Raw genomic sequence first — 25,923 nt, 5'->3', positions numbered from 1 at the left:
GTCTGCAAGGATAGAAAACTCATAACTCCATGATGGACATAGGAGGTTAAAGAGGCAGTGAAGAAAAAGAAGAAAGGATATCAAAAGTTCCCTGGCAAATAAGTCAGCTTGTGCTCTTAGAAAATGCAGAGACAAATGTAAAAATTTAAACAAAAGTCACGGGAAGAGTTTGGCAATAATATAAAAAATAAATATGAAGAAGGTGGCAAAAATTCTGGAGTTTGTTGAAGCAATTCAGAAATGGAGGAAGGAATGCTGTAAAAGGAATTAGAGATGATAAACGTGACATGAAAACTGGAGAAAACGATATCCTTGATGTATGGAGTAATTACTTCGAAAAATTGCTAAATAAAACAGTGATAGGACAGTAAAAAAAATACTGACCAGACCTGCAATCAGGAATACATATCCATACTTGAAGTATAAAAAGCCAGAAATGTGGAAAGGCAGTTGGAGTAGATGATATTCGACCAGAAATGCTGAAGTATGGAGGCATAAAAGTTTTACAGTGCCTACACTGCACAGTTCAGAGGGCCTGGACAGAAGGACGAATTCCAGATGATTGGAGTAGAGCTCTCATAGTATCCATATATAAAAAGGGAAATAAAACTGAATGTGAGAATTACAGAGGTATTTCCCTACTGAATATTCCTGGGAAGATTAATGCAAGTATACTTGAGAAATAATTAAGAAGGAAAACTTGGTGAAGAACAAGCCGGATTCAAGCCAAATAGAGGCTGTCAGGATCAGATTTTCACTTTATGCCAGTTGAGAAATCGACCAAGAGATAGGTGGATTGGTACAGTAAAATGTGAAGATTGAAATATAAGATCTGATAATGTTGGAGTCTTGACAAGTAACAAGATTTGGAGTGATTTGGAGGAAAATTGTAAATAGGAAATTAGAAATTATGTAAGTTTCATGTAGTACTATCATATCTTGTATACCCCCTTGAAGGTTTGAGGGTACATGTCAGGCATTTGATTATGATAATATTTAGACAAACTACAAACAGTAGAAAAATTTTAAAACAAAATAACATAACACGATTTGGGTTCCATAAACTTCCGGCTTTATTATATTCATAATGTGATTTTAAGAAAGATATATATATATATATATATATATATATTTTTTTTTTTCTTAATAAATAAAAAAAAGATGTCTCAAGCATTTAAAAGAAAAAAAATTTAAGCTCTATACCTATTGTTTTATAAAATAAGTATAAATATTTCATTTATCATTTTAGTTTATTAATAATTTATTAAGAGATATACTTGTCGAATTTTCGGTTTTGAGAAAATTAGCTTACCAGTGTTTCTATTATACTGTTCATTATTATTCAAATCATTGTTCACTACTACGTTAAATTCACACTATTTTGGGTCAGTCTGCTACGCATATTGTAGCAGATTAGCTGTCATGAGTCTGTGTATGCAGTGGTTTAAGTTCAATAGACAATGTAATCGCTGTTGTAGTAGAAAGATGATACCCATACTTGTATAAGATTAACATCTCATACTGTTTTTGGTTCCTATATGTCTCATTTAAAACCAAGAGAATAATAAACCCCGAACGCAAGGCTAGATCAAATGAAAAAAAGAAAAGAAATTTTATAACTTAATTCAAATTGTCTGCCAAAAGTAATCAGTTTTGACTGCGTCTCGCATATTAGGCTTACTTTTTAAAAAATACCTTTGCAGATGTGCTCTGTTGAAGAGAACAAATTTTCACCTTTCTTCTTACAATAGTTTCCAGCCAGAAAGGTTGTTTTGGATAACAATACCTCGAGTTGGAAGGCTGCCTAATTACACGAGTATAATATGCACTGTTATACTAATGATGTCGGCTCGGTTAGCCTAGTGGCTATGCGCTTCGCAGCCGAGGAAGGAGTGTCCTAGGTTCGATGCCCGACGTGAGGAGCTTAAGGATTTTCCTCAGCCACAGCCAAGTTAGTCGGTCGTGGGCAGCAGGGTTTTTTCCGCCAGTTTATCTGGGGTTTTTCATCCCGCTAGCAGGAAAATCGGCCCCGTGAACACACAGGATACAGCCATAGGATGTACGGCAAGGAAGGCAACGGGAAACCACCTTTCTCATAATCATCTCCCCGGTATGGTGGCATATATAGCTACCCCCACCAGAAGAGAAGACAGTTGGAATCATCTTGTGAACTTATTTTAAATTCAAAATTTATGAGAATGTCAGTTAAAAGTGTGAAACTGACACAGTTCATTTTTTCCCCAAAGTTTCCTCAGGTAGATTTTTTAATATTTAGGCCAAAACTTCAAGTAACGTAATTTTTTTCTTGAAGAAAATGTGGCAAGAAGCTAGAATCGAAACGTCCAAACAACCGCCGCAAAAATTTAAAGATCATTAGCAATATTGATCGATCATGTCAAATATTATGCACTTTTGAGTTTCATAAGCTTAGTAAATTGTCTATTTTATATGTGAAAATATTAGTAATGAGTCCGTCGACCACACGCACAACTGTCGGTCTTTCAATGCAAAATCTTTTTAACAGCACACTTCTTAATAAAGTTCGCAGACAATTTTTAAGATGAGGAATTAACTTCTTTCAGTACAGAGAACTTGGGAATAAACATTTTGAATATAATCCGAGAAGTTATCTTTACTTAATGCGGGAAATCCCCCCCCCTCCTTTTTTTTTTTTTTTTTTTCTCTCGGCTAAGCAGTTGTTCTATATTTAGTGTATGGTGTTTACTTGATATTTACTTGATGTTTGAAAACTGCGGTCCAGTTTTCAAACATCAGTTGTTACCATATGAGTTAAAATGAAGTGAATTAATTTTGCTAACACCGTATTATTTCGTTTCTGAATGAAAAGAAATATTGTAGTCAATTTTTCCTCGGTTTAACTGAAAGATTTAAACAAACATATTCAAATCTCTCCCTCTGATAACGTTACTGCCTCGTTTTCCAACAAAACACTACGTGAAATTCGCATTCGTACTGAATGATAAAGAGAAAATACAGTACATCCATTCGTCCTTGGGAGTTGTAGCATAGAACGTATTTTGTTCTAAGCAAACAGCGGTGATCTCAAAGGAGGAAATGTACAGAGGATGGATAGGTTGGCAGACAGAATCAGTTCCCTGCGGAAGGAGTCAGTAAAACACTGACACTATCGTTTTCTCTTTGCTGAGGAAGAGATTGATGCTTGATTCTCGATAATAGAATATTGTTCTGCATTAAATGTTCCATTATGAAGGGGGAAACAAATATTTTGGCAGAGATCAAAGTTCTAATAAGCAGTATTAGTCGCATTTTGGAGATCTAACTTCAGTGGAGTATAATTAAAAGAAATTGGATTTTCTCATTCTTGAAAGAAACTAGCCTTTATTTGGCACCTATTCATTAGCAACGAAGAACAAAATCAAGAGGACTAGACCAGTTTTGTCATCTGTTTATTTTTTTTTTGTAATCTTTTTTTTGTCATCTATCGTGAAAACATGCATCTGTTTTCACGATAAGAGCATAAAGCAACGATTTCCATGTGCTAATTAGCATTCATTATTTGAGATTATTTCCGGAATATAGACTTCGAAGAAAATAGGTAACACTTCTCAGAAATATCTTTTAAAGTTCCTCACCTGTTCGATGAGTCTTTTAGGGGGCCATAACTCAAAGTTAGATAACCGAATTACTTTAGTAACTCTATGACATTTTAGTCTTTGGATCAGGGCAGCACAGTGAGGGTATGCAGGTTGTTCCTCGCACAAAGGCGCCATTTCAAGATAAATAATGGTAAATTTTTATACAATGCTTTTATTCATGAAGTAAATCTTTACTACATAGATTACACGACTTAAACAGTAAACTCAACAACCGATTAGATGCTTCGCTCTGCCGTACCACTTCATAAATGGTGCGTCGAAATAGGTTTGAATATGTTCAGGCGCATCGATATGTGATCCGGGCACTCCGCATTCTCAGAAATAACTATGGGGGCGCTGAAATATTACTTTGAACAAAGGCGCTTCTTACCCATGGGGCGGCACTGCTTTGCATTTTCTGTATATATATTCGCAATAAAGAATTTAAATTTTAACCCTAATTTTTTTTTTTTTTTTTTTTTTTTTGGCTAGATGGGTGAAGCAAGAATGCTTTTAATATTCCCCGTTATCTGTAGAGGAAACTGTATGGATAGAGTAATATAGGGCTATAAGCTCTGATCATGGCAAGATGGTAACGGTAATGGCCGAGCCTCAGTTAAAACTTCATTGGCTACAGCATTGCCATCCATTATCCTTCCTAGTTTACCCTAATATATATATATATATATATATATATTTTTTTTTTTTTTGAAGATGGACTGAGTCCTTGACTCTTTATCCCTTCATCTGATTGAAGAAAATGTGTGGATTGGGTGTTATTGAGCTAAAGTCTCTGGTCATGGCTGGGTAACGGCAACAGACGAGCCTCAGTTAAAACTTCATTGGCTACAGCATTGGCATCCATTACTCTGGGCATAATCCTTCTCACTCCTTATCCTAATATAGTCCTTATAAGGACTGGCTTAAAGGGGCGAAGCAAGAATGCTTTTCATCTTCCCCGTTATCTGTAGAGGATAGTGTAAGGATAAGGTGTTATTGAGCTATTGAAACTCTGATCATGGCAGGTGGGCAACAGCAATAGCCGAGCCTCAGTTAGAACTTCATTGGCGATGTTTAAGTAAAGCCAACTCTAAAAATTAGGACGATCCCTAGACCACTCCATAATGGCCGAAAGACCGTCCATCTCAGCGTTAATTCCACTCAGTGATGGCCTTTCCCCCCCACCGCCGAGCAGAATCGCTCAAATTCCGAAGAAAAGAAAAGCATTCACCGACAAAGTCCCTCATTGGGCCGTGACGGAAAACACTTTCCCCAGAGACTCAAATTGCTCCCTTCAAGCCAGAAACCTTAAAAGAGCGAACTCAAACTCTCGAATCTCTGCGTCGCAGGGGGTAACAGCAACAGCCGAGCTTCAGTTAGAACTTCACTGGTGATACTTAAGTAAAGCCAATCTCTAAAAATTAAGACGATCCCTAGACCACTCAATAGTGGCCGAAAGACCGTCCATCTTAGCATTGGCTTCACTCAATGATGGCCTTCCACCCACACACCACCACCGAGGAGAACCGCTCATATTTCGAAGAAAATCATTCACCGACAAAGCCCCTCAGCGGACCGTGCCGGAAAACACTTTCCCCGGAGACTCAAATTGCTCCCTTAAGGCAAAAACTTTAAGAGAGCGAACTCAAACTCTCGAATCTCTGCTCCCCAGGGGGTAACAGCAACAGCCGAGCCTCAGTTAGAACTTCATTGGCTGCAGCATTCCCATCCGTTACCCTCCAAGCTTATCCTAATATACTGCTAATGTAGACTATTTATTTAAATTTATCTAAAATGAAAAAATGTTTAAATACATTAGTTTATAGGCTAAACTTTTAGAGCCGGATTATTAAATTAAGCTAAAGAGTCCCATTTTTCTCTTTATAAATAAATTGGATAAATACATATTTAGCTAATAATCTGTTGTATTTGTTTGAGATCTCAATTAAGTAACCGTTTTCAAAACGAATCACGGTATACACACCTATAGAGGGCGTCATTCACATATATGAATGATTTCCACTAATGTTAGTTTTTTTCCGCTTAAACATATTAATGTTTACAGAATATTTCTGTTTAGCAACCCTCGTTTAGTATTCAACTTTCGGCTTATGTTAGCAATCTAATGTCGTATTGTTTTCCCTCGGTGCAAGTCCATCAGAGTTAGAAAAGAAAGGCAATAAAGTTCTATTATACTTCGGATTTTACAATACAATAAATATGAATAAATTCATGAGTTATATTAATATGTATAAAATTTATTATTCGGTTAAACAAAGCTATATTATTCTTCTTATTTCTACATCAGCTCATTCGATGTTGGTTAATTATTAACATGCAAAATAAAGTTATCATAAGAAGAATCATCATTCGTGAGCCAAGTCTAGTTGGTTGATTTAATTAAAGCGTTAATATCCTTTCAAATTATCCTTAGAAATTAACGCATTCATTTTCCAATGGATGATTTAAACGAAACTGTGCTCTCCTTTCCTTATACATATTCTCAGTGCTCGCTGTTACGACCTACATTGAAGTACTAAATCACCGCATGAGAGTTGACCATTTTTCCCATAGGCATTATTTTGCATTATTGTTATACGAAGTACTTGCCGGTAACCTCGATTAAAGAGGGCAGTTTTTATTCGCATTAACCACAGAGCAACCGTGTCCATAAATAAGCTATACGTGTGTTCTCAGACTATTTTTCAGGAATCAAAAATCGGAGATTCCTTGAGGAAAAGTTCAATCTCTTACGAGATCCCCGTTTCTCTTGACGTATTTCTTTCCTTGTCCTTAGAGGAAATTTTAATCTTAACATTGGTGTGTAGGGGAAAAACTATGTTTAACCCCTAATTGATATTAACAGAAGGTATTATTCCCCATCTGTATTTTCGGGTGCATTGTATACGTGTATTTATGCAGGTTTAAAAGCGGTTTAATAACACGTCACACAATAAGTAGTGCAAGCTGTACCCTAATAACAAATATCATATTTTTCTTTTATTAGGGAACATACTGATATTTATATGAGCCTTATTTCGTAATGGTGAACTGATTGCGTATACTTTTGAATTCATTACAACGACGAACGCTAGACTTTTTAATATGCCAAACTGTCATCTTATTGTATTTTTAAGACAAATGAATCACTTATTCTGCCACCTACAGTTCGCAGAGCTTTTCAACAGAGACATTTACGATCTTCGTCTGTCTTTGAAATGTTTGATGCTAGGTTCTGACATCATCTCCGAGTGTATAACAATGTTCCTATTTAGTTGCGATCACTCGTGGTTTACATTGAACTTCTACTTGACACCCACAACGTCTTTCTGCCCTCCTTTTTTTTTTTTGTTGCAGAAGGGAATCCCTAATGACAGAGTCACACTGGCATTTCCTGTGTTTTAGGTTGGACACACGTAGCTGTCTGGACACCAGTATGTGGAAGTAATGGCTGAGCTTCAGGTAAGCTGTCCGGTGGTGCTATCAAAACAGGTTTCGGTGGTACTTTAGGCGGAATTGGCCTCACAACCTGGACTGTCGGAAGAGGTGTCTGATGGCTGTATTCTCTACAAGACACTGCACCAGGAGAGGGAGCAACTACTGGGGAGGGTTTTGTTTGTTGAGATGACGTCGAGTTTTCCCTGTCGCTTGGTCTGCGAACCTACAGAAAAAAAAATTTTGTTTTAAGAATTTACTTTATAATGTGAAATCTATATTAATATGTCGTGAATTTTATAGTTCACATATTATGCAATTTAATAACAAAAGGATAAAAAATGAATAAAAGAATATATAATTACTAAAGTACTGAAATACTGTTCCAATACATTCATTTAAATTATGTTTTTTTTTTTTTTTTCTATTTTAAATTTATTTTTATATCGTCTACAAAACCCGTCTCTATTGATCGGTGATAGAACTTTTTTAAGCCACTTCACCTCCAGTTTAGTTATTTAACATTAATGACCTCACAATGTGTAATTGTTTAATGTTATTATAGAAGCTTTTACACAACATGACACACGATATTTACAATATCAATGCACACGGTTTGGAAAGAAGTCAAGTGTGGGGAACAAACAGCCAAGGAGGCCCAGCTTAAGATGTCGGACCTTTCGTTTAGATCATAGGTGGCCAACAGCAGGCCCGCGGGGCCGCATGCGGCCCGTAACGTGATTTTGTGCGGCCCGCGTCAGGATAAAAACTATATTAAATCATATGTATTATCAATTTAGCTATTAGTTTCGAACGTAGATTTTCTGATTGATATACTAGTTATATTCATTATTTCTGATGACGGGAACAATTTCTATTCTCAACACGGAATCAAAATTGCATTAAAAAGATTACTCAATATGTGAATGCACTTTCTCAACTATAGAGGGCGGTTAAATCGTCACAAAGAAGCCGATTGACTGATGACCACCTTCAGGATTTGTTACGAATATCGTCATCATCGTTGAAAATCGACTTTGATGAACTTGTTGCCGCACTTGAACGCCCACAGTGTTCTCATTAAGTTGTGTTACATGTAAAAAACCCAGAAATATGTAATTAAATTTAATTTAACAACTTATATTTAAATCATTCAAGTATTTTATATTGTTCTCCCAGTAGTTAAACGATTTAACAAATATAGTAATTCAATACATATAACTATTGCCTTGAAAAAATGCGGAGTTTATTTTTTGTTTAAGTTCTGTCTAAAAGTGTGCGGCCCGTGACGCTACCACTCATCATATATTGGCACTCGTATAGAATGAAGTTGGCCACTCCTGGTTTAGATGACTGCGGCAATCTTACCGAGCACAATTTCCACAAGAGTACGCTAGCGATCAATTGGAATTTTGGATACCACTATTCTTCCTTCAGTCATGTGATTCCTTTACTGTTGTGAGGCGGACGTACCTTGATCTCACCCGACGCTTCAGTTCATCCCACTTAGTAAAAGCATTTTTAACTTATGATTTTAAATAAAAATTTGTATGCACATTCTAAGAATACTTATCTTGATGCAAGAGGCAATGGTCAGATCCGTAGAAACGCCAAAAGCAGGAAGCATTACTTTGTCTAGAATGTTAAGATACCTCTCGGAGTTCAATGTTCGTGGCACCACAAACGATTCGTCGCTTCATAACATAGCTTTCCAAGCTTCCATGTCCCACTACATAACACTGCAGGTTGGTTCGGATAATACGGGACTTGCATATTACGTTCCTGGCATGGAAACTCATGTGAGCCCATCACACTCACAGAACGTTACTATGGTAACGTTCTGTGAGTGTGATGGGTCGTCCACTGCGGGTGGCACTTACGGTTAATTCCCTGCGCTTCTATCTCCGTATTGTATCACTGATGACCCATCAGTGATACAATACGGATGGGATGGTCCAATCTATCTTTGCAGCATGGCATCTTTCAAACTCCATCAATCCCTTCTCGCAGCCATTTCACAGGACACCGTTGCATTGACTTGGAAGCATCATATTCTTCCAATTTATACCAGCTAGAAACACATGGCACGATGCGCCTTGCCCATGGGGAGTGTCTGTTGACTTCTTATCAAGCATTGCATAGCTTAAAATGAAAGCTATCGAAATTAGTAGGGTAGGATTCGTTGCTGGCGCGAGGAAATAATAGAGTGCATTGGAACATCTTTCTTTTGATTTTAAATAAAAATTTGTATACACGTTCTAAGAATACTCGTGTCTGTGATGTATTGAAATGTATGTCAACGCTTTATTGTTTCGCATTTTCAAATCCGACTGTCGAGACCCACGAGTATCGTCATTTCAAATTTACTTCTTTTTTTTTTTTGTTGTTGTTATTCAGAACTGCAAACCCTATTCTGATCGTGTTCTTTTAGGGAATACAAATCACAACTTATTTTCTAAAAATAAGAGCTCGCGTAAAAAAAAAACGTTCACTGTGAATACACAAAGGAAGCAGAGCAATAAGAAAGTATTGCCTCAGCAATTACATTATTTACTGACGTAAGCAATAAATCAAAAGATTATAATATGCTTCAGAATCTGCACTCTGAATATTTATTTTTATTTATATCACTATTTAAAAGAAACAATCTGTTAAAATTACTGGTTAAGATTTTTGTTTTGAATTACCATATGAGTATTTCGTGTCATTTATTCTATCTGACGTACGCTATTAGCTACCATGGAGTGATTTCATTAATGTTGAAATATCTTTGCTCGTTGTCATTTTCTAAAGGTTGTAAACCTATAATATGGAACTTTATCATGCCACTCAGCGGACAGGAGATATGTAATAAAATTCATCTTATCACCTCATCCTTTATGTTGAAGCCAAAATTTAGAACAAGCATTTTAGTTCGAAAATGTGTATAAACAGATCATTCGATTAAAGGGATGTTTTCATCCCTTTCGTTAACGTGTGCTCATGCGACTGTAAGTAAATTAAACCTAAGAAAAGTGGTGAATAATCTGAATTCCGACAGTATATTGTAATCAACAGAGTTTAAGAATCTCTGCTCAAATTAAGGAGCGACAAAGTCATATTCGTTTTTCTCACGGGAAAATACAATTTCTTTTATAATAAGTTAAAAGAATGATAGTGATAAAATTACTTAATGCATCAGTGTTAATCATGGTGTACGGTAATCGCAAATTTGTCTACAAACTCGTTATTGTAATGAACATCTAGTATGACTTGATCCTTGATTGTTGTTGAGTGAAGTGGCCAACCGTTACCTCATTCAGCTATCATGGAACACACACACGCACACCTGTAGCTACCAGTAAACACTTACCTTGTAATTACGTTTCTGCAACTTCGCCTCAAGCCTATTCTTATCTTTCTGATAATAAACGCCAGCAAAGATGAGAACGTTGAGGATGAGCAGAGAGCACCCAACAGCTATCGTTACGCTCAAAGCGGTCGAGTACGTATTCTGATGGATGATAACCGACCTCATATCGGTGTAGTTGGTAAGGGGCGGCGAACGGGAATCCTTGTCGCGACGTTCGGTAGGCGTCGCTTTCGCTGAAGGGCGTGGTTCCATTTCCGTGGTGACGTTCCAAGTGCCGGATGCGGTGGGATGAGTTCTGTCCGGCGAAACTGGTTCCGACACTGTCGATTCGGTCGAAGTTATCGTAAGGGGTACTTGACGGACGATTCCGTCGTATGTGAGCGGGTTCTCGTGGTCGTCCAGCAAGTGATGTTGAGGAATGACGTAGAAGGTACCTGGACGATGGAGTTGCGGAATGAGATAAAGCCAGAAGGAGAGTCGGTGAGCGTTATAATGATCCCGAGTTTTAGGTTTCGTACCTGAAAGGGAAAGAAAATACAAAGAAGCTCTGTAGTGATATAAAATAATGACCAGAGGAATAAGTTTCATTTGATAGATTAGCTATTCAAAGATCGCTATCCATAGGCTGAAATATGTTTATATGGAGAAGTTTCTAAATAAAAAAAACAGTCTTTGAAGAATAAAAAAAATTTCCCGTTATATATACATACAACCTGTCCAATTCAACTTAACCATGTAAAGAGAGATGGGTTTGGTTATCGCTGGAGCAGCAAATACTCCAAGAACTTTCAAACATATATTTTAAGTGCCCGAGAGTATTGGAATCAAGCAACTTCCCTATGTTGGCATATCGGAGTATAAGATGCTATTTTAAATAATAGAAACTTGCAGAAACATGGGGTAGTCTTACACACATATTTTGCATTAAATAAACGTATTCGTTAGGGTAGCACATAGTCCCCCCCTCCCTATTTAAATACTAATGAAATCTTTCCGGCGTGATGATCGCATGAATTACAATAGACAAAATCGGAGATTGTTATATTACAGTAAAGAAAATATCTGTTGTAATTTCTAAAGCTATCAATAGTAAATGTAAAATTTTTGATCGTCATATACGGCGTGTATAACCCAAACATTTTGAAGATAAATTTTGGGTCTTCTTATACGTCAACATATAAGGTATTTATTGAATTTCTGCGGTACTTGAATCATAATAATCAGAGAATTTAAAAAAAAAAAAAGGAAAGAAATACTTATTTAAAGAATAGAACGTTTTCGAGCCCCCAGCTTTGTTACTACTCAAAAATAAATTTCATTTTTTTAATTCTTGATTAGCATTACAGCAAAGATTTTCTTGATCAATTAATAAACTTCGTTATAATTAATAAAAAAATCAAGTACAGTTATTCCAAAGATCAAATGTAAGTGATATCCCTTATGTGTTATGAGGAAGGCGATTGAGTATGGAATCTGTAATATCAAAACTATTACGAAACATATGAAAGGGAAACTGCATGCACAAAAATGAAATAAACACCATACTAATGGATTTTAGATAAAGTTAATTGACCAGTAATGAAATCAGAGCCATTTTTTCTTGCTTCATTCAAATTAAAATTTTTAACTTACTTCAAAACTTAGCACAATCAATATTTAGAGAGAAAAAATATATATATAAAAGTTGCAAACAATCTTTCTATGTGCAGCCTCGTGACACGATCTAAGTTATCGATTATAGATTTCCTTTTCACGCAAAAGAATTGATCAGATTTTACTGTCTAAGAAAGCTAATCAATCAGAGTTTCTGTCATAGAGAGTGAAGAAGTTGAATGATAGCTTTTTTTTTTCTTAGTTGGTGTAGATATACTTCCAACTGAGGTAATTCTGCTTGCTAGCATTGTACGTGTTCCATTTTGTACGTCACTGACTTGATAAAAATATTTTATTGACAAATGTAAAGGATTTGAGATTTATTATGTAAGCTGTCCGGGTTAGTTTTGTTTATTATCTAAAAGATAGATAACAAATGGGATTTTGTTATGGATGGGTCCATTTATTTTATGAACCTTTTTCATTATTGATGTTTTAAACAAAAGCTCACTTAAATACGCATTTTTTGACTGATATCATTTCATGAAAAACACATTTATTATTTCGTATGATATCATACTGAATAAAACATTTCAATACGCATGCGCAATTGTTAAGCTTCAACAATTAAACATATTATTTCGAAACTGTTTGTTGCACAATGCTGTCTTTTATATGTCGAGTGTGAAACAATGATAAGGGGATTTTAAAATACTTTGAATGTCATTTGGTTTAGGACAGATGCTGATAACTCACCAGTTTTCTTTTTAAATATGAAATTTTGGGGAAATTTGCCATTGGAAGTATGTTACAGATCCTAAGGATCTATAACATACTTCCAATGGCAAATTAAGCTCAAGTTATTTCTGCTATCGTCTGGTCTTATGCACACGGTTGCCTTAGCATTTTATTTTTCAAGAATGGATAAATTAATTTAATTATATATATATATATAATTTACAGGAATAAAAAAAGTACTTACTTATCATTAAATACTTCTGGTGAACGGTTTCATACTGTGCCCATACAAAGCGCTCGAAGCGCCCTCTACTTCGATCTGAAAACGCATCCATCTCATGTTGAGGGATATTTGGATCTCTGAAATGAAACAAATGGAGATGGTTTTATTACAATTATCTTCTTTTAAATCACATCTTGTAGACGATACGATTCTAGGGATCCGTAACGTAATTTGAAGGAATAAAGAAAAGATAAAGACTCACTTCAATGAAGAAAAATTTAAGACTCCAGATATATTAAAGTTTGAAGTAGTTTTTGGTTTAATCAACTCCCTCCTAAAACCGAGGAATGATAAAAAAACAAAATCGATCATATACAAATTATTGTAAATATAATGCAGTTTCCCAACCTACACTTTACTGTCGCAATATAAACGCAATTTTTCAGAAAAAAAAAAGTCTAGCTATTAAGGCCAAGCATATTTTTCCCCGAGACAACTTTAGTTCAGTATTAAAGCAATCAGTGGAGAAATTGCAAAAGAAAGAGCCAGAGGGAAAAAAAAAAACTATATGAGACTCCATCTCAATAAACCATTAAAACTTAAATGCTTTATATTACAAAAAAAAAAAAAAAAAAAAACTCAATGACATTTTTCTTTTTTTTTATTATTTTCTCTTTTGCAGACTACATATTAAGTTATTGCCATTCTGAGCATAGAAGAGAAAATTTATAAAGAGCAAATAAAAAAAAGAGGAGAGCCTAGGATTTTTCAAGTGATAATTTAAAAGATGTGCTTGCGAAAGGGTTTTGCCAAAGTTATGAAGCTAATGTTTTTAACAATAAGTGTCAGCAGTGGTAAATTCCTTAGTGGACGATCTTGAATTACATAGAAGTTCTCCGTATGTACCCGTAGCTAATGACATTCTGACGAGAAAATGGTGTGGAAGAAAAGCACCGTAATTATCTTGCAGATCTGTCGTAAGACCGATATTTCTTGTAGGTTGCAAGTGATGCAAAGGCTTTCTGTGCAAAGATCCCATTAAACTCTATGCTAATTTTAAAAGACGATCTTTGCGCTGCCAGTTTGACAAGGCCGCTACAATATACGAAGTGGGAAAATTCACTTGTACACCAGCCACGGTAGTTGAAATAAGACTGTGAAATCAATAAAAGTTAACGGGAATGGCTGGATGGATTCCAGCGAGTTTCTGCTGCTACCTGGAATCGAATTATCACTTTGTTAACCGTGTATTTTAATTTTTAAATTGAACTTCAGTGTAATATAATCCCCAATATCATAATAAGGAATTTTGTTGCAATTGTTAATTAATAAAATTTAATTCATTAATATTATTTTATAAAGTTGGTGTATTGCACTAATAACAGAAAAAAAAGCCTTTAAACCCAACTGAGGCCCTTTTTAATGATTTATTCAACAACTGTATATCGATTGCTTCGTTTTTTTTTATCTTATATTTGTTCGATCGGGATATCTTCAATGGTCTGAAGCGGAGAAACCAGATTCCTATATTCTGTGTGAAATCCGGTGCAAGTGTCATTGGAGGAACTATTGAAGATATCGCGATCGATTTATTGGATGCAACGACACTCGTGAAGCCTGACGTGATCATTTCAGATGAGTTTCACACATTGCATATCATGTAATAGCGTTTCTTTGTGTCGCATCCCGCACAAGAGAGCTTCTCTGGATTTAGAAGAAATTTAGAATATAAAGCTATTCAGTATATCCATATATTACTGTTAGAGAAAGTTCTGTTGATATAATAATCAGTTTTTTTTCCTATTGGCTTGTTATAAGTGCAACCTTTTACTGGGTAGTTCATGGAGTGACCTATAAATCACGGGGAAAAATACCGGGACTTTTTATTCTTCCATGACCTGACATTAGATTAAATATGTCTTAACCATACGATCACCGAAGTTTTTCTGTTTGTAGAAAGTTTAAAAACTGTGTTTGCCATGGTAAATCTTCTCGGTTCTTCAATATGAGACCGGTAAACTCTGCATAGCCTTGCTTATAATACACATGATGTTCCATAAGTATTTTTCATAACCACTAATTCTGGATTCGCCTTTTTGGGATGTACGTGGTTTATACATCTCAAATGCTTATAATTAGAACTTCACATTAATATTTGGAGCGCATGAATAGAAATCACACTGATCAATCATTCTAATCGCTTTGCTAGCACACATTCCAGAGCAACTGAATATTCGGCTTTACCATCCTAAATTTCGAACCGCTGACCAGAGGGCTTCCCATCGATAACATGAATTGCTTATAAAATGAGCTGTTCTTCGAATAAGAACTAACGTTGTTAACCATTCGCATTTAAATTGGGACGTATTACTTGAAAGCATATAATTAAAATGTCATGCAGAATTCTTCACTGTTTACCTAAGGACCTTTATTTAAATAGAAATTTTTAAGAACTGAGATCAACAATATTAAGTCAATTAACAATAATAAGGAGAATATTATGGATCCAGCTATATTTTATAGCCATATCTATATATTTTTTTCAAAAATATTCTAAAAATGTTTCGAAAATTTCACAGAGAGCTTATGTGAATATTCCCGTTGGCATAGAGATTATCCAAACATCTTTTTTTAAAATTTGATTATAAAATATGGCTGGATCCATAATATTGTCTATTGCTGTATCTTAAATATCCCTAATTAAACCATCTTGGCTCTATATTTTAATAATTATTTTAGTACTATTTCTGCACAGCACGGATGTTGCGCCTGTGATAACTGATAATATTGCCACTCATGTAGATAAACAGCTCTTGCAAAGAGCTCACACATCAGTGAAGGATTTCTAATTTTAAGAGGAGGTACTGTGCATATATAAGAACACATGTGAAGGGGAAAAACTAACATTAAGAAATCAGTCTACATTTAATTCTCGGGAGATTTATATTGCTCATGATATTGACTGAATGCTAATACAACTTTCAAAGGTTAAATGGCCTGTAGGTAGCACATCGCAGTCGACCGACTGCTCAATACAAGGAAATGTAGCGCATATTGAGCAGAGTGGAGAACCATCAAATAGCAGAAATAATGCAGACGTTACCAAACTTCGTTATGAGTTGTGTGCTGCTTAGAATTTGTGGAAGGAGACAGACTGGTAATGCTATAAGAGGTTTGCGTTCCTTAGAATAAAGAGGGTTCCGTTAAATTTATTCCAGAATGTTAACATCACATTGTCCGAAATGCATCTCGGCATAATAAACAACGCTACCTTCACTAGAGAAGAATATCTTATTTCGTGCAATGAAACGTCTCTTCAAAGGAGCCAAGAACTGAAGCTGTCGCTTCAGCAAAGAGTAAATCAATCCAAACATTACCACTCTCTATAACAGTTCCAATAATAATTATATCTATGTGACGCAACAATGAAGCGTATATGCTATGATAAATGCATCACATCTAGTTCGTCTGCTTGATGCAACCTCGTTTATTCTCTAGATATTGTTGAAAACTACCTAAAATCATTACCAACTTTTATGACTTTACACAGTCATCAGTTGACATATTAAATATACTCATTAGCTAGTACGATTCGTTATTCATTGGGTAATTAGATTAATATAACTATGCTTGGCTTCCTTCTACAGTAATCAGGCTTTTAACCTCAGAATTCTGCATACTTGCAAATTTAATTATGTATGCATTTCTACGACTAAATATATACATATTAATATCTCTAATATTTGGAATTCTCTTTTAAGGGATTGAGGCTAGGCGTTCATAAAAGCAACTAAATTATTCATTATACGCGGATGGTGTTCATGCATCGTTTAAACGATTTAGAAATCCAATGTTTGTTTCTTGATTTCTTATTATGGTATGCGTAAGGTCAAACTGCCGTTCTAATTCGAATAATACTGATGAGGCTCTATGTTTTTGATTGGGCGCTAATATTTGTACAGCGATTGAATAAACAAAATTTCGTTCTTTTAAGTGCTGCAACTGCCCAGATAACACCAAAGGAATAGTAAAGTGCTTAATTTGTAAAATTGATAATACATCAAGTCTTGCATTTCTTAAATCAGTTAAAGAGGATACTTTCAAAGATATTTGCTAATGATCGCGATTATTTCAATATTGCCTACTTAAGTAGCCACTCTTCAGTAATATTTTTATTAAAGTAACGTTTCCAGTTATCAACTTTAAACGTATTTTCTGGTCTATAAATTAAATAAGTAAATAAAACCTCAAACTCTTTCTGTTACATGTAAAATACACTTTGAAGCCTTCTAAAAATCGAGAAATCTAAAGTTATTATTCAAATTCTATAGTAATAAATGGCAATATTATTGGCGTAAGTAACTGTGGGTAGCTTTTAATTCTATGATTACATTTCTTGTGTCGTAATACGATGTGCTACATTCCTTGTGTGATATCTAAAATACTCGAGATCAGCTGTCATTTGGTCTGTCTGTTAGGAGCATCTTTACGGGGGGTTTATTATTATTTGTGCCTACACTAGTGCTGAGTGGATTAAGGATTTTTGTCATCATTCTCTATGTTTTCACATTGTAATCTTTCCAGAGAATAGTTAAAATATGTACAAACTGTCTAAAACAATATTTGCAAATAACAGTTTTTTTTTTCATTTATTTCTCCTCATCTAAAGCTACTAATCCTTTTAAATAATTAGATAAGATAATTAGATAAATTAAAGTTGAGTATAAAAATAAGACACATTAACAACTAAAAATATGGAGTTCGTTTAACTAATCTGTTTAAATCATCTACTACAATAGATGTTATTATGTCATATCCTTATTTCTAGATGTTCTTCACAGCTCTATAAATATTTAATGTTCGCTTGTTATATAAAAAAAAAATATAGGGAACATAGCAGCAGATATCATTCTTTTCTTGCAAGTTAATATATTTTCCCTAAAAAGATGCAGGAAATTATATCATTTGCATATTTAATTAACATAATAATTTACTTCTGTTTATACAATTTTTTATATTAGTAGATAACGTAACTAACTCCACAGGAGAAATGTTATTTTTTCATGTCTGTTGACTTCATTAATTTTAAAATAACTTGGCATTAATTAAATAGCTCATCACAATCCCTCATTAGCATTATATTAACAAAACATTTTTTTTTTCAGCGCTAAAGTAATATCATTGCGCCCAGAGTCATTCACAACAATATCTAATTTCAAATAAACTCATCTTTTTTTAAAATACAGTTGATGTGTGTAGCGTGTATGTTTAACACGCGGTAGCTTACAGTTTAACGCCGTGTTAACCGAATATTTCTCATCACGTAAGAGGATGATGAAGGTTTGCTTATCTTGGAACTGGTAAAGGGGAATGATGGCAGCTAAAAACTGATCAATGTTATGCATACGTGAAGTTATATCTCAGTACAGCGTTTCGGGAAATTAGTGGGGGAACAGAGTTGGCTTCGCGAGGCGTCGAAAATGCAAACCAGCATTACCAAGCTATCACGTGACTTTATTAGGTAGATTAATGACCGTCCTATCTACGTGTCACTCTTCTCAGTAATGCTCACGACAGAGAAGACGTGAGATAACGAATTCATGATACGACTTGTCACCTAACTAGCTGGTGATTAACTGCCATTTTAAATGTACATGCACTGATTGAGGGAAAGCCTAGACTTGACAAAATAATATTACTTTTGGGTTATTACTTTCCGCTAATATATTTGGAAATATTTTTTTTTTTGCAAAAAAAAAAAAAAAATGTTTTTAACGTCTGGCGTTTTCTACAAAACACATTACAACAATAGAAAAATATTAAAGTCATAATAATGGATGCTCCAAACAATGAAGTCAAAATATCGAATTTTGACTTCATTATTTTTCTACTGTAAAATAAAAAAGAAAAAAAAAGTAAATGGATGGAAGTAGAGATAAGACGTTTCTAACAGGACAATATCAATTCACTAAGGAAAAAAAAATCATTTAAAGTTTCCTGAACATAACTACAAGAAGAATCGATAATTTCTTTTGGACTGATTAGAGGTCGTTTTTTTTTTTTTTTTTTTTAACTTTCCGTAATGAATACGCTTTCAGAAGGGAAAAAAACATAAAAGAGAATGTCGTCATGTAGAAAAAAAAAAAGGAAATGAACTCAATAATGATAACGAGTCTACATTAGCGAGCTGATTATCCAATCAGAGACAAAGGAACTGTATAATTAATGCGTCCACTAACAGGTTTCTCTTCCGACAAAATTCAGAGTAACGAGAAAGTGTGTCAAGAAGTGCTTGGTCTTAAAGGTCTGTTACAAGAAATGTTTAAAGAAAATCAAATTACATGCTTGTCCTAACGGTAATTTTGGCACAGTTGAATTTCATTGGGTCATAAAATGTAACTCGGATAGAATTAAACTGTACACGGTTGATTCCCAGTTTTTATTAACAGAATAGTTTGACATTTACAGAGCAATCCTACCCGAAACCGATAAAATTTGTTGTTAGAGTCAGGTGATTTGTTAGATGGGAAAGAAATTCCCTTGAACAGTTCAAACTTGATATTGTTCTTTTTTATATATTTTTTCAATTAACAAAAACATCTATTGCCTTTATCACGTCTGTCTATGTGACGCAACAATAAAGCGTATGAGCTATAATAAATGTATCACATCTAGTTCGTCTGCTTGATTCAAGCTCCAGACATTGTTGAAAACTACCTAATATCATTACCAACTTTTTAATGTTCTTTTTGGTTCTTCATTGTTCTTTTTTATATTTTTTCAATTAACAAAAACATCTATTGGCTTTGTCGTGTCTGTCCGTCATACTGCACTACATTAAATGATTTTGATGCAACAGAAATATTCAAGATTGAGCAAAAACTATTGATATTTATTTTACCTGTGAATCTCTTGTCTACGACCCTGGTGTAGAAAATATGAAATATCAATAAGAATGATTATCTCATGCTTAATAACTTTCTGTGAATTCGGAATAATACATACGCTTGCATACATGGTTATGTGTGGATCTCACGAAATCGAAGATGGACAGAAGTAAGCGCAAGTATGTAAAAATAATTATTTTTTAACCTTTTAACCGAAAAATCCATTATTTATCCTAAGGTTACTGAGGTAGTCCATAAGATTATAATTCCTCTTTATAAGACCTTGATACGCCCACATCTGGATTACTGGTCCCCTGGGTTTCTTAGTGTTGAGGAAACAGTGGAGAAGATTCCGAGATAAGTGCCAAAATGGTGAGTGGCCTATGGAATGTTCCCTATGAGAATGGATCGAAGGTGTGTGAATTGCAGAAGGTAGTTGATAGGAGAAAAAGAGAGGATATATGATAAAAACGTTTAGGTCGCCTAAAGGGTTTTATAGGATAGATGCACTTGGCTGGACAGACCAGAACAAGGGGTCATCCCTGAAAGTTGAATAAAGGTATGATTAGTAGGAGTGTAAGGACTAGAGTTTTTGCTTGGAGAGTTGGGAATGAGCGGGATGGCTTGCCAGAGTCGGTTGTGAGTGCTTTGTCTGTTAATGGGTTCAAGGAGAGGTATAATAGATTGAGTCTCTCGCGATGAGTCTTGGAACTCCATGGAGGCGCCCGAATAATAATAATAATTTCATAGCCAAATAATTAAAATTACAAAAGTTTCCAAATTTCCCCTGGAGACCTTATGATACTACAACCTTCGGGATGGGATTTGTCTTGGTATTGCCTACTTAAAAGACAAGAATTCTTTCCAGGAGCCTACATATTTACCTTTTATTTGTGCCTTCACTAATATAAGACGGAGGGATTTACAAGAAAGAAGTGTTGCTTGGTTTGCGAAGACACCAGAAGCAATGTTAACTGTTGTGGGGTTGAATCAACGCAACCCTTAATAAGGGTGGTAAATTTAATAGTAAACTATGTACAGGAAATATTTCAAGGTTATTCCCTGGCATATTCTGACCGTATTTTATTGACGGTGGGGTGAAAGATGCGATTTTCTGGGATAGAAGGGGGGGGGGGGAAACGGCCACGTCATTTTCAATTAGAGAGTCCCTATAAAGAATCTTCGGGTTCTCGACGAGCTTCAAATCCGGGTATTTCCAACCAAAAAAACGGATGTGTAGTTTGAAATGGTTAACCAAAGTAAGTTGTAAGATTATAACAGCATTATTTTATTGTTAAGATGGCGAAACCTGTAGCATACTTAAATAAACAAGAATGTAATATTTAAGTGATATTAAAATTCAAAGCATCTATTCAATGGTTGTCTTCACTATAAGTTGAAAAAACAGAAAATTCAATTACGTTTTTATCCTGAATACCATTTTTCTTTTGGGTATTAAACTCTATTTCTTTGCGAGTGAATGCAGTTGCAACATCGGAAATTCAAGTTTGATTAAGTTACGGTGAACTGTTCATAGAACAATCCGTCTTATATTATTCATGTCGTAAAGGAATAACCGTGTTATATATCATGAACATTGCTAGCTTTAATATTTGATACGAAATTTTAATTTTTAATGTAAACAAACTTCGTTTTGTTACGTACACGAAACCAGATATTTACTGAAGGGAGATGTTAATAGTGATTTCTTTCTTACAGCGAAGAATGCATATATGGCTATAAAGAAATTTTGAAATATACGCAGCACACGTGCTAGTTAAGTTCAATTTATTTTTGTATAATTTAATCCGAAAGGGTGGATGGATGTACGAATATTTGCGTAGCTTGATAGAAGACTTTACTGCTATGGAGTGTGTTGATCAAATTAGCGCAGAGTCTAGTTATGTTAAAGGTTTTTCGATTTTGGCAGATGAAAATATTCTAATAGATTCATCTAAATATATACAAAGGCAAGAGGGTACAAAGTATTAAGACTGCCAAACATTTTTATAGTTATGAAATAAATGAAAGAAAGAGAACAAGGAACTACCGGATTATATTACGCAAGTTTGTGTCAATATGAAATTGGTGAATGCAAATAATGCAGTTCAAAAATACGGAGTTCAATCGCCAAGCATCGAAGTTGTGCAATAACAATATTTAACTTTAAATAACAATAAAAAATAAGTGATCTGAAATTATCTTTGCGGGGTCAGACATTGGCTCTTCCGATCTTCGTGATAAGAATAACAAACAGCATGCCTCGTGGCTGAGTGGTTGGCGTATCCGCTCTCCATCCAACATGTTGTGGGTTCGAATCCTGCCGTGGACATGGATGTTTATGATTCTCTTGATGTGCGAGATGAATTTTATTGCACGCTGTGAAACTACCTCCCCACAAGTTAAAACAATTGTATAGTAAAGATAATATGTAGATGTGCTAAGGCAATTGTTGCATATTTTCTAAATGCCAGCCAGTATCGTTTGTTGATCGAAATTATACCCATGAAAATATAATTTGCCTGCATTCGCATCCATTGAATCTGAATGGGAATATGCTCCCAGTATTGACCAGTGTTTCACTTTCTTACCATTATTTTCTAATTTCGGACTGTAGCATATTTATATTTTGCAACAAATAATTCACAAACACATTATCATTATCCAATAAGAATTAAACCTTTTCTAAATGCAACAGTAAACACCAAGACACACACAAAAAAGACATCTTACCCAGATTTCGCAAAGTTTACCCAATAAGTCATCACAGCTTCAGCCAGCATCACTTCTGGACGAGTAAAATTCTTGGTAAAATGGGCGACGCCACCAACTAGAGGTGCTCCAAAGATGTACGCCAAATCTTCTCCATGAATACTGCCCTGCCGTAGATTGTTGTAGTCTCCATCCTCGGTTTGATAGGCAAATACATAGAAGAACGTCTTAGAATGAGTCCTGGAATGATAGTTGCCTGCTCGCATTAAGGGAGCTACAATTAAAGCGTCGCCGAGAACTTCATTTGCAGAATCCAGGATGTTGACTGGATGCTGCAGTGGACGACTCCAGTCAGTATATTCGTTCACTATAGTCAGAAATATTTCTTGCATGTGGTAAGTAAATAGATTACGAACAAGTGTTCTCAGTACTCTGTCTCTGCGCTCAGCATCAATGCCATGCCTCTCTTCGTGGGCATTGAATTGAAAATACGACTCTAACCGCGTAACTCCGAATAGAAGGTCATACTGACTATACAAGCTGTTGAATTCTTCCATCGTACCCAATGGTTCACTAGGTATTACGATTCCATCTACTGTAGGACCAAAGGCGGAAAGATGTTCCGGCACTAACAATTGAATTCTCATTATATCCGCTAGAGGTTGCTGTCTCATGCAGTCCAAAAGGACTGCACTTTCTTGTAGAGGACAACCAAGTATTCTTGCTAGATGTCTTGTATACGTCATTGCCTCGGTAGCAATAGCCCAAGAACTTAGTGCCGAACCACTCTGCATTATAGCACGATGAAAAAGCCCTAAAAATAATAAATTTTGTTAAAATTCGGTTAATCAAAGAAATAATGCAGTTTATAAAAGGAAGGACTTATATCAATTCTACACAGGAAATATTTATACTTTGGGTGGGATAAGGGAAAAGTAATCCATAAACCTTAAGACCAAGCCACTTCAGGGATCTAATGGTCTCGAATTAGGAGAAAACATCATTTACCACGTGAATACATTCACAAACATCTGTCAGCAGCAGCAGCATTCAAACCTGAAGCTTATAGTTCGGAAAGAGGAGAAGACACTGCCCAAACGAGTTATTAGGCCAGCAGGTGTAACATTTTCATTATGGTTTCGTGACGGTCTAAGTTTTCGGTTCAAACTTAATATACACGCGTGCGTGATGGATGCAAAAATATGCCAGAACATACGATCAGCTTCAAACGGCAAGTTACTATCTTCTTTTTTCAACTCTCTCCAGATATTTAGGATCAACTTAATTAATGCATTATAAATTGGTTCATTCATATTCACTCATTCATTTTCTTTTCACTCATTTTCTTTTCCTAAGGATAAACAGTCATTTATCTAATGGCAATACTCCTCAATGGAGACATTTCAAATATTCCATATTTTAAACGGACCCATACGTTATTCCGGAGCATCTTAATTTATTTCCCGAGAGTATCCTAACTCACGGTAAATGCTAATTAAATGCCAACATTTAATCAGTGTCCGCTAGGTCAAAAGCTAAAATGCTATGATAGCAAATTTAGTGTAGTAATTACTGCAATGGTTGCTGCATTGTGTGTATGTGTGTGTGTGTGTTAGTCCAATGAAGTGGGGGAGGTATAAGCTATAATACGAAAGTAACTCTTGACACTTTAAGGAAGACGTATGCAAATACAGAAACTTGTTATCACTGACTAAAACTTTTCCCGGAAGATGTCACTCTTTAAATCTGGCTTCGTTGGTGTCAAACTAGAAGATGTCAGAGGAAAAGAAGAATGTTCTTCAGTTTCTTATCAAACTATAAATAAAGTTTTTAAACATGCAGGTTTGATTTCCATGACTGAGAAGGGATTGACACACAAATCGAAGAATCTTTATGTTGTTAAGAAATATTCGAGAAATATAATCCTCTCCAGATTATCATTCGCCAGCTAAATGCAACATAAGCTACGAAACTAATTAATTTTCATTTTTAATAAAAAATATTAATAATATAATAACGAATAATATACAGTGACCACACTATGGTCACTGTATATCATTCGTTTAATTCACGCTGCCTTTTGCATGGATCTGTGAACAAAAGATGGAACTGAATTTGTCATCCAGTTCTTCCTCCATGTCAAATGCGTCACGCTGATTGAAGAGCAATCACAAACTCCATTCGTGCAAATTCAGCTGTTATTAAGTACTGCGCTCATATTGTGAAGAAAATGGATTCATGCGAGGATTATGATCTATCGAAGCATGATTTAACAGGAGTTTCTATGGAAATCATTAAGAGATAATTGTGGTAATCTTCTCGTGTGTCGTTCGCATTTGTAAGTCTATGGAGTTTTGTTTTTAGTGTACATTACTAAACATAAAGTTGAAGGGTTCCTTCATAATAATGAATAAGCAAAAACAAAGGAAGTTTTGAAACAGTGGCAACATTGAAATATATAAAAATGTATTTTGGTTTTTTGCCAAACAAAACGTAGGTTCACCTTTTTTGATACCTAGCTAATACTGTAGAGTACTGCGCATTATGTTAAACAAAATTATATTCTTGTTTAAGCGGTCTCAAATATCTTCACGACTTATTAAAATCAATAACTTGTTTTTATTAGTAGCATCATATCCAGTATTGAATGTATTCATTAAATTTAATCAAAATTTAAATATTAAAAGTAATCATTTAAGTTCTTAAAAGAACTGGGCGATGGACTGAGTCCTGGACTCTTCATCCCGTCATCTGAATGAAGAAAATCTGTGTGGATGGGGTTATTGAGCTAAAAGCTCTAGTCATGGCTGGGTAACGGCAATAGCTGAGCCTCAGTTAAAACTTCATTGGCTACAGCATTGCCATTTGTTACCCTGGAAGTCCTAAAAAGGACTTTTTATGTACATCACTTATCTCATCATTTAATAGTCCTTATAAGGACTGGCTTAAAGGGGCGAAGCAAGAGTGCTTTTCATCTTCCCCGTTATCTGTAGAGGACAATGTACGGATAAGGTGTTATTGAGCTATTAAAGCTTTGATCATGGCAGGAGGGTAACAGCAATATCCGACCCTCAGTTAGAACTTCATTGGCTACAGCATTGCCATCCATTACCCTCCAAGGGTATTAATCACCGCATAAGTTTTGCTATAAATTAATCGAGACCGTCTAAAACGGTATAACATCATCACGCAGCAACATCTCTTTCAAAGGTGATGGGAGACTCAACGGCTGAATTCTTTCTGGTCAGTTGTTCCACACCATGGATGACGGTAAAACCTTAATCGTCCAGTTCTGAATGCACGTGCGGATTAGTATGACCTAATCGGTAGCTGTTCCTATAATAGCAGGAAAACGAATTCAGGTTA

General features: G+C 35.2%; 1 protein-coding gene across 1 annotated transcript in view; it reads right to left on the bottom strand.

Annotated features, from left to right (window-relative positions):
* Positions 1 to 6,801: 6,801 nt before the first annotated feature.
* Positions 6,802 to 25,923, bottom strand: part of LOC150104203 (neuroligin-4, X-linked-like) — a 219,504-nt gene continuing 200,382 nt past the window's right edge. Inside the window, exons 4-7 of the mRNA XM_090396829.1 lie at positions 22,579 to 23,371; positions 12,980 to 13,095; positions 10,405 to 10,922; positions 6,802 to 7,278 (exon numbers count right to left, since the gene is read on the bottom strand). Of these exons, the coding sequence (XP_090252955.1) occupies positions 6,997 to 7,278; positions 10,405 to 10,922; positions 12,980 to 13,095; positions 22,579 to 23,371 (1,709 nt within the window). The 3' untranslated portion in view covers positions 6,802 to 6,996. The remainder of the gene's footprint in view (positions 7,279 to 10,404; positions 10,923 to 12,979; positions 13,096 to 22,578; positions 23,372 to 25,923) is intronic.

The sequence above is a fragment of the Typopeltis vanoorti genome, chromosome 8 (assembly GCF_054136105.1).
Source record: "Typopeltis vanoorti isolate ZY-2024b chromosome 8, IOZ_Tvanoo_1.0, whole genome shotgun sequence".
Lineage (NCBI taxonomy): Eukaryota > Metazoa > Arthropoda > Arachnida > Uropygi > Thelyphonidae > Typopeltis > Typopeltis vanoorti.
This window is presented reverse-complemented; position numbering and strand designations above follow the sequence as displayed.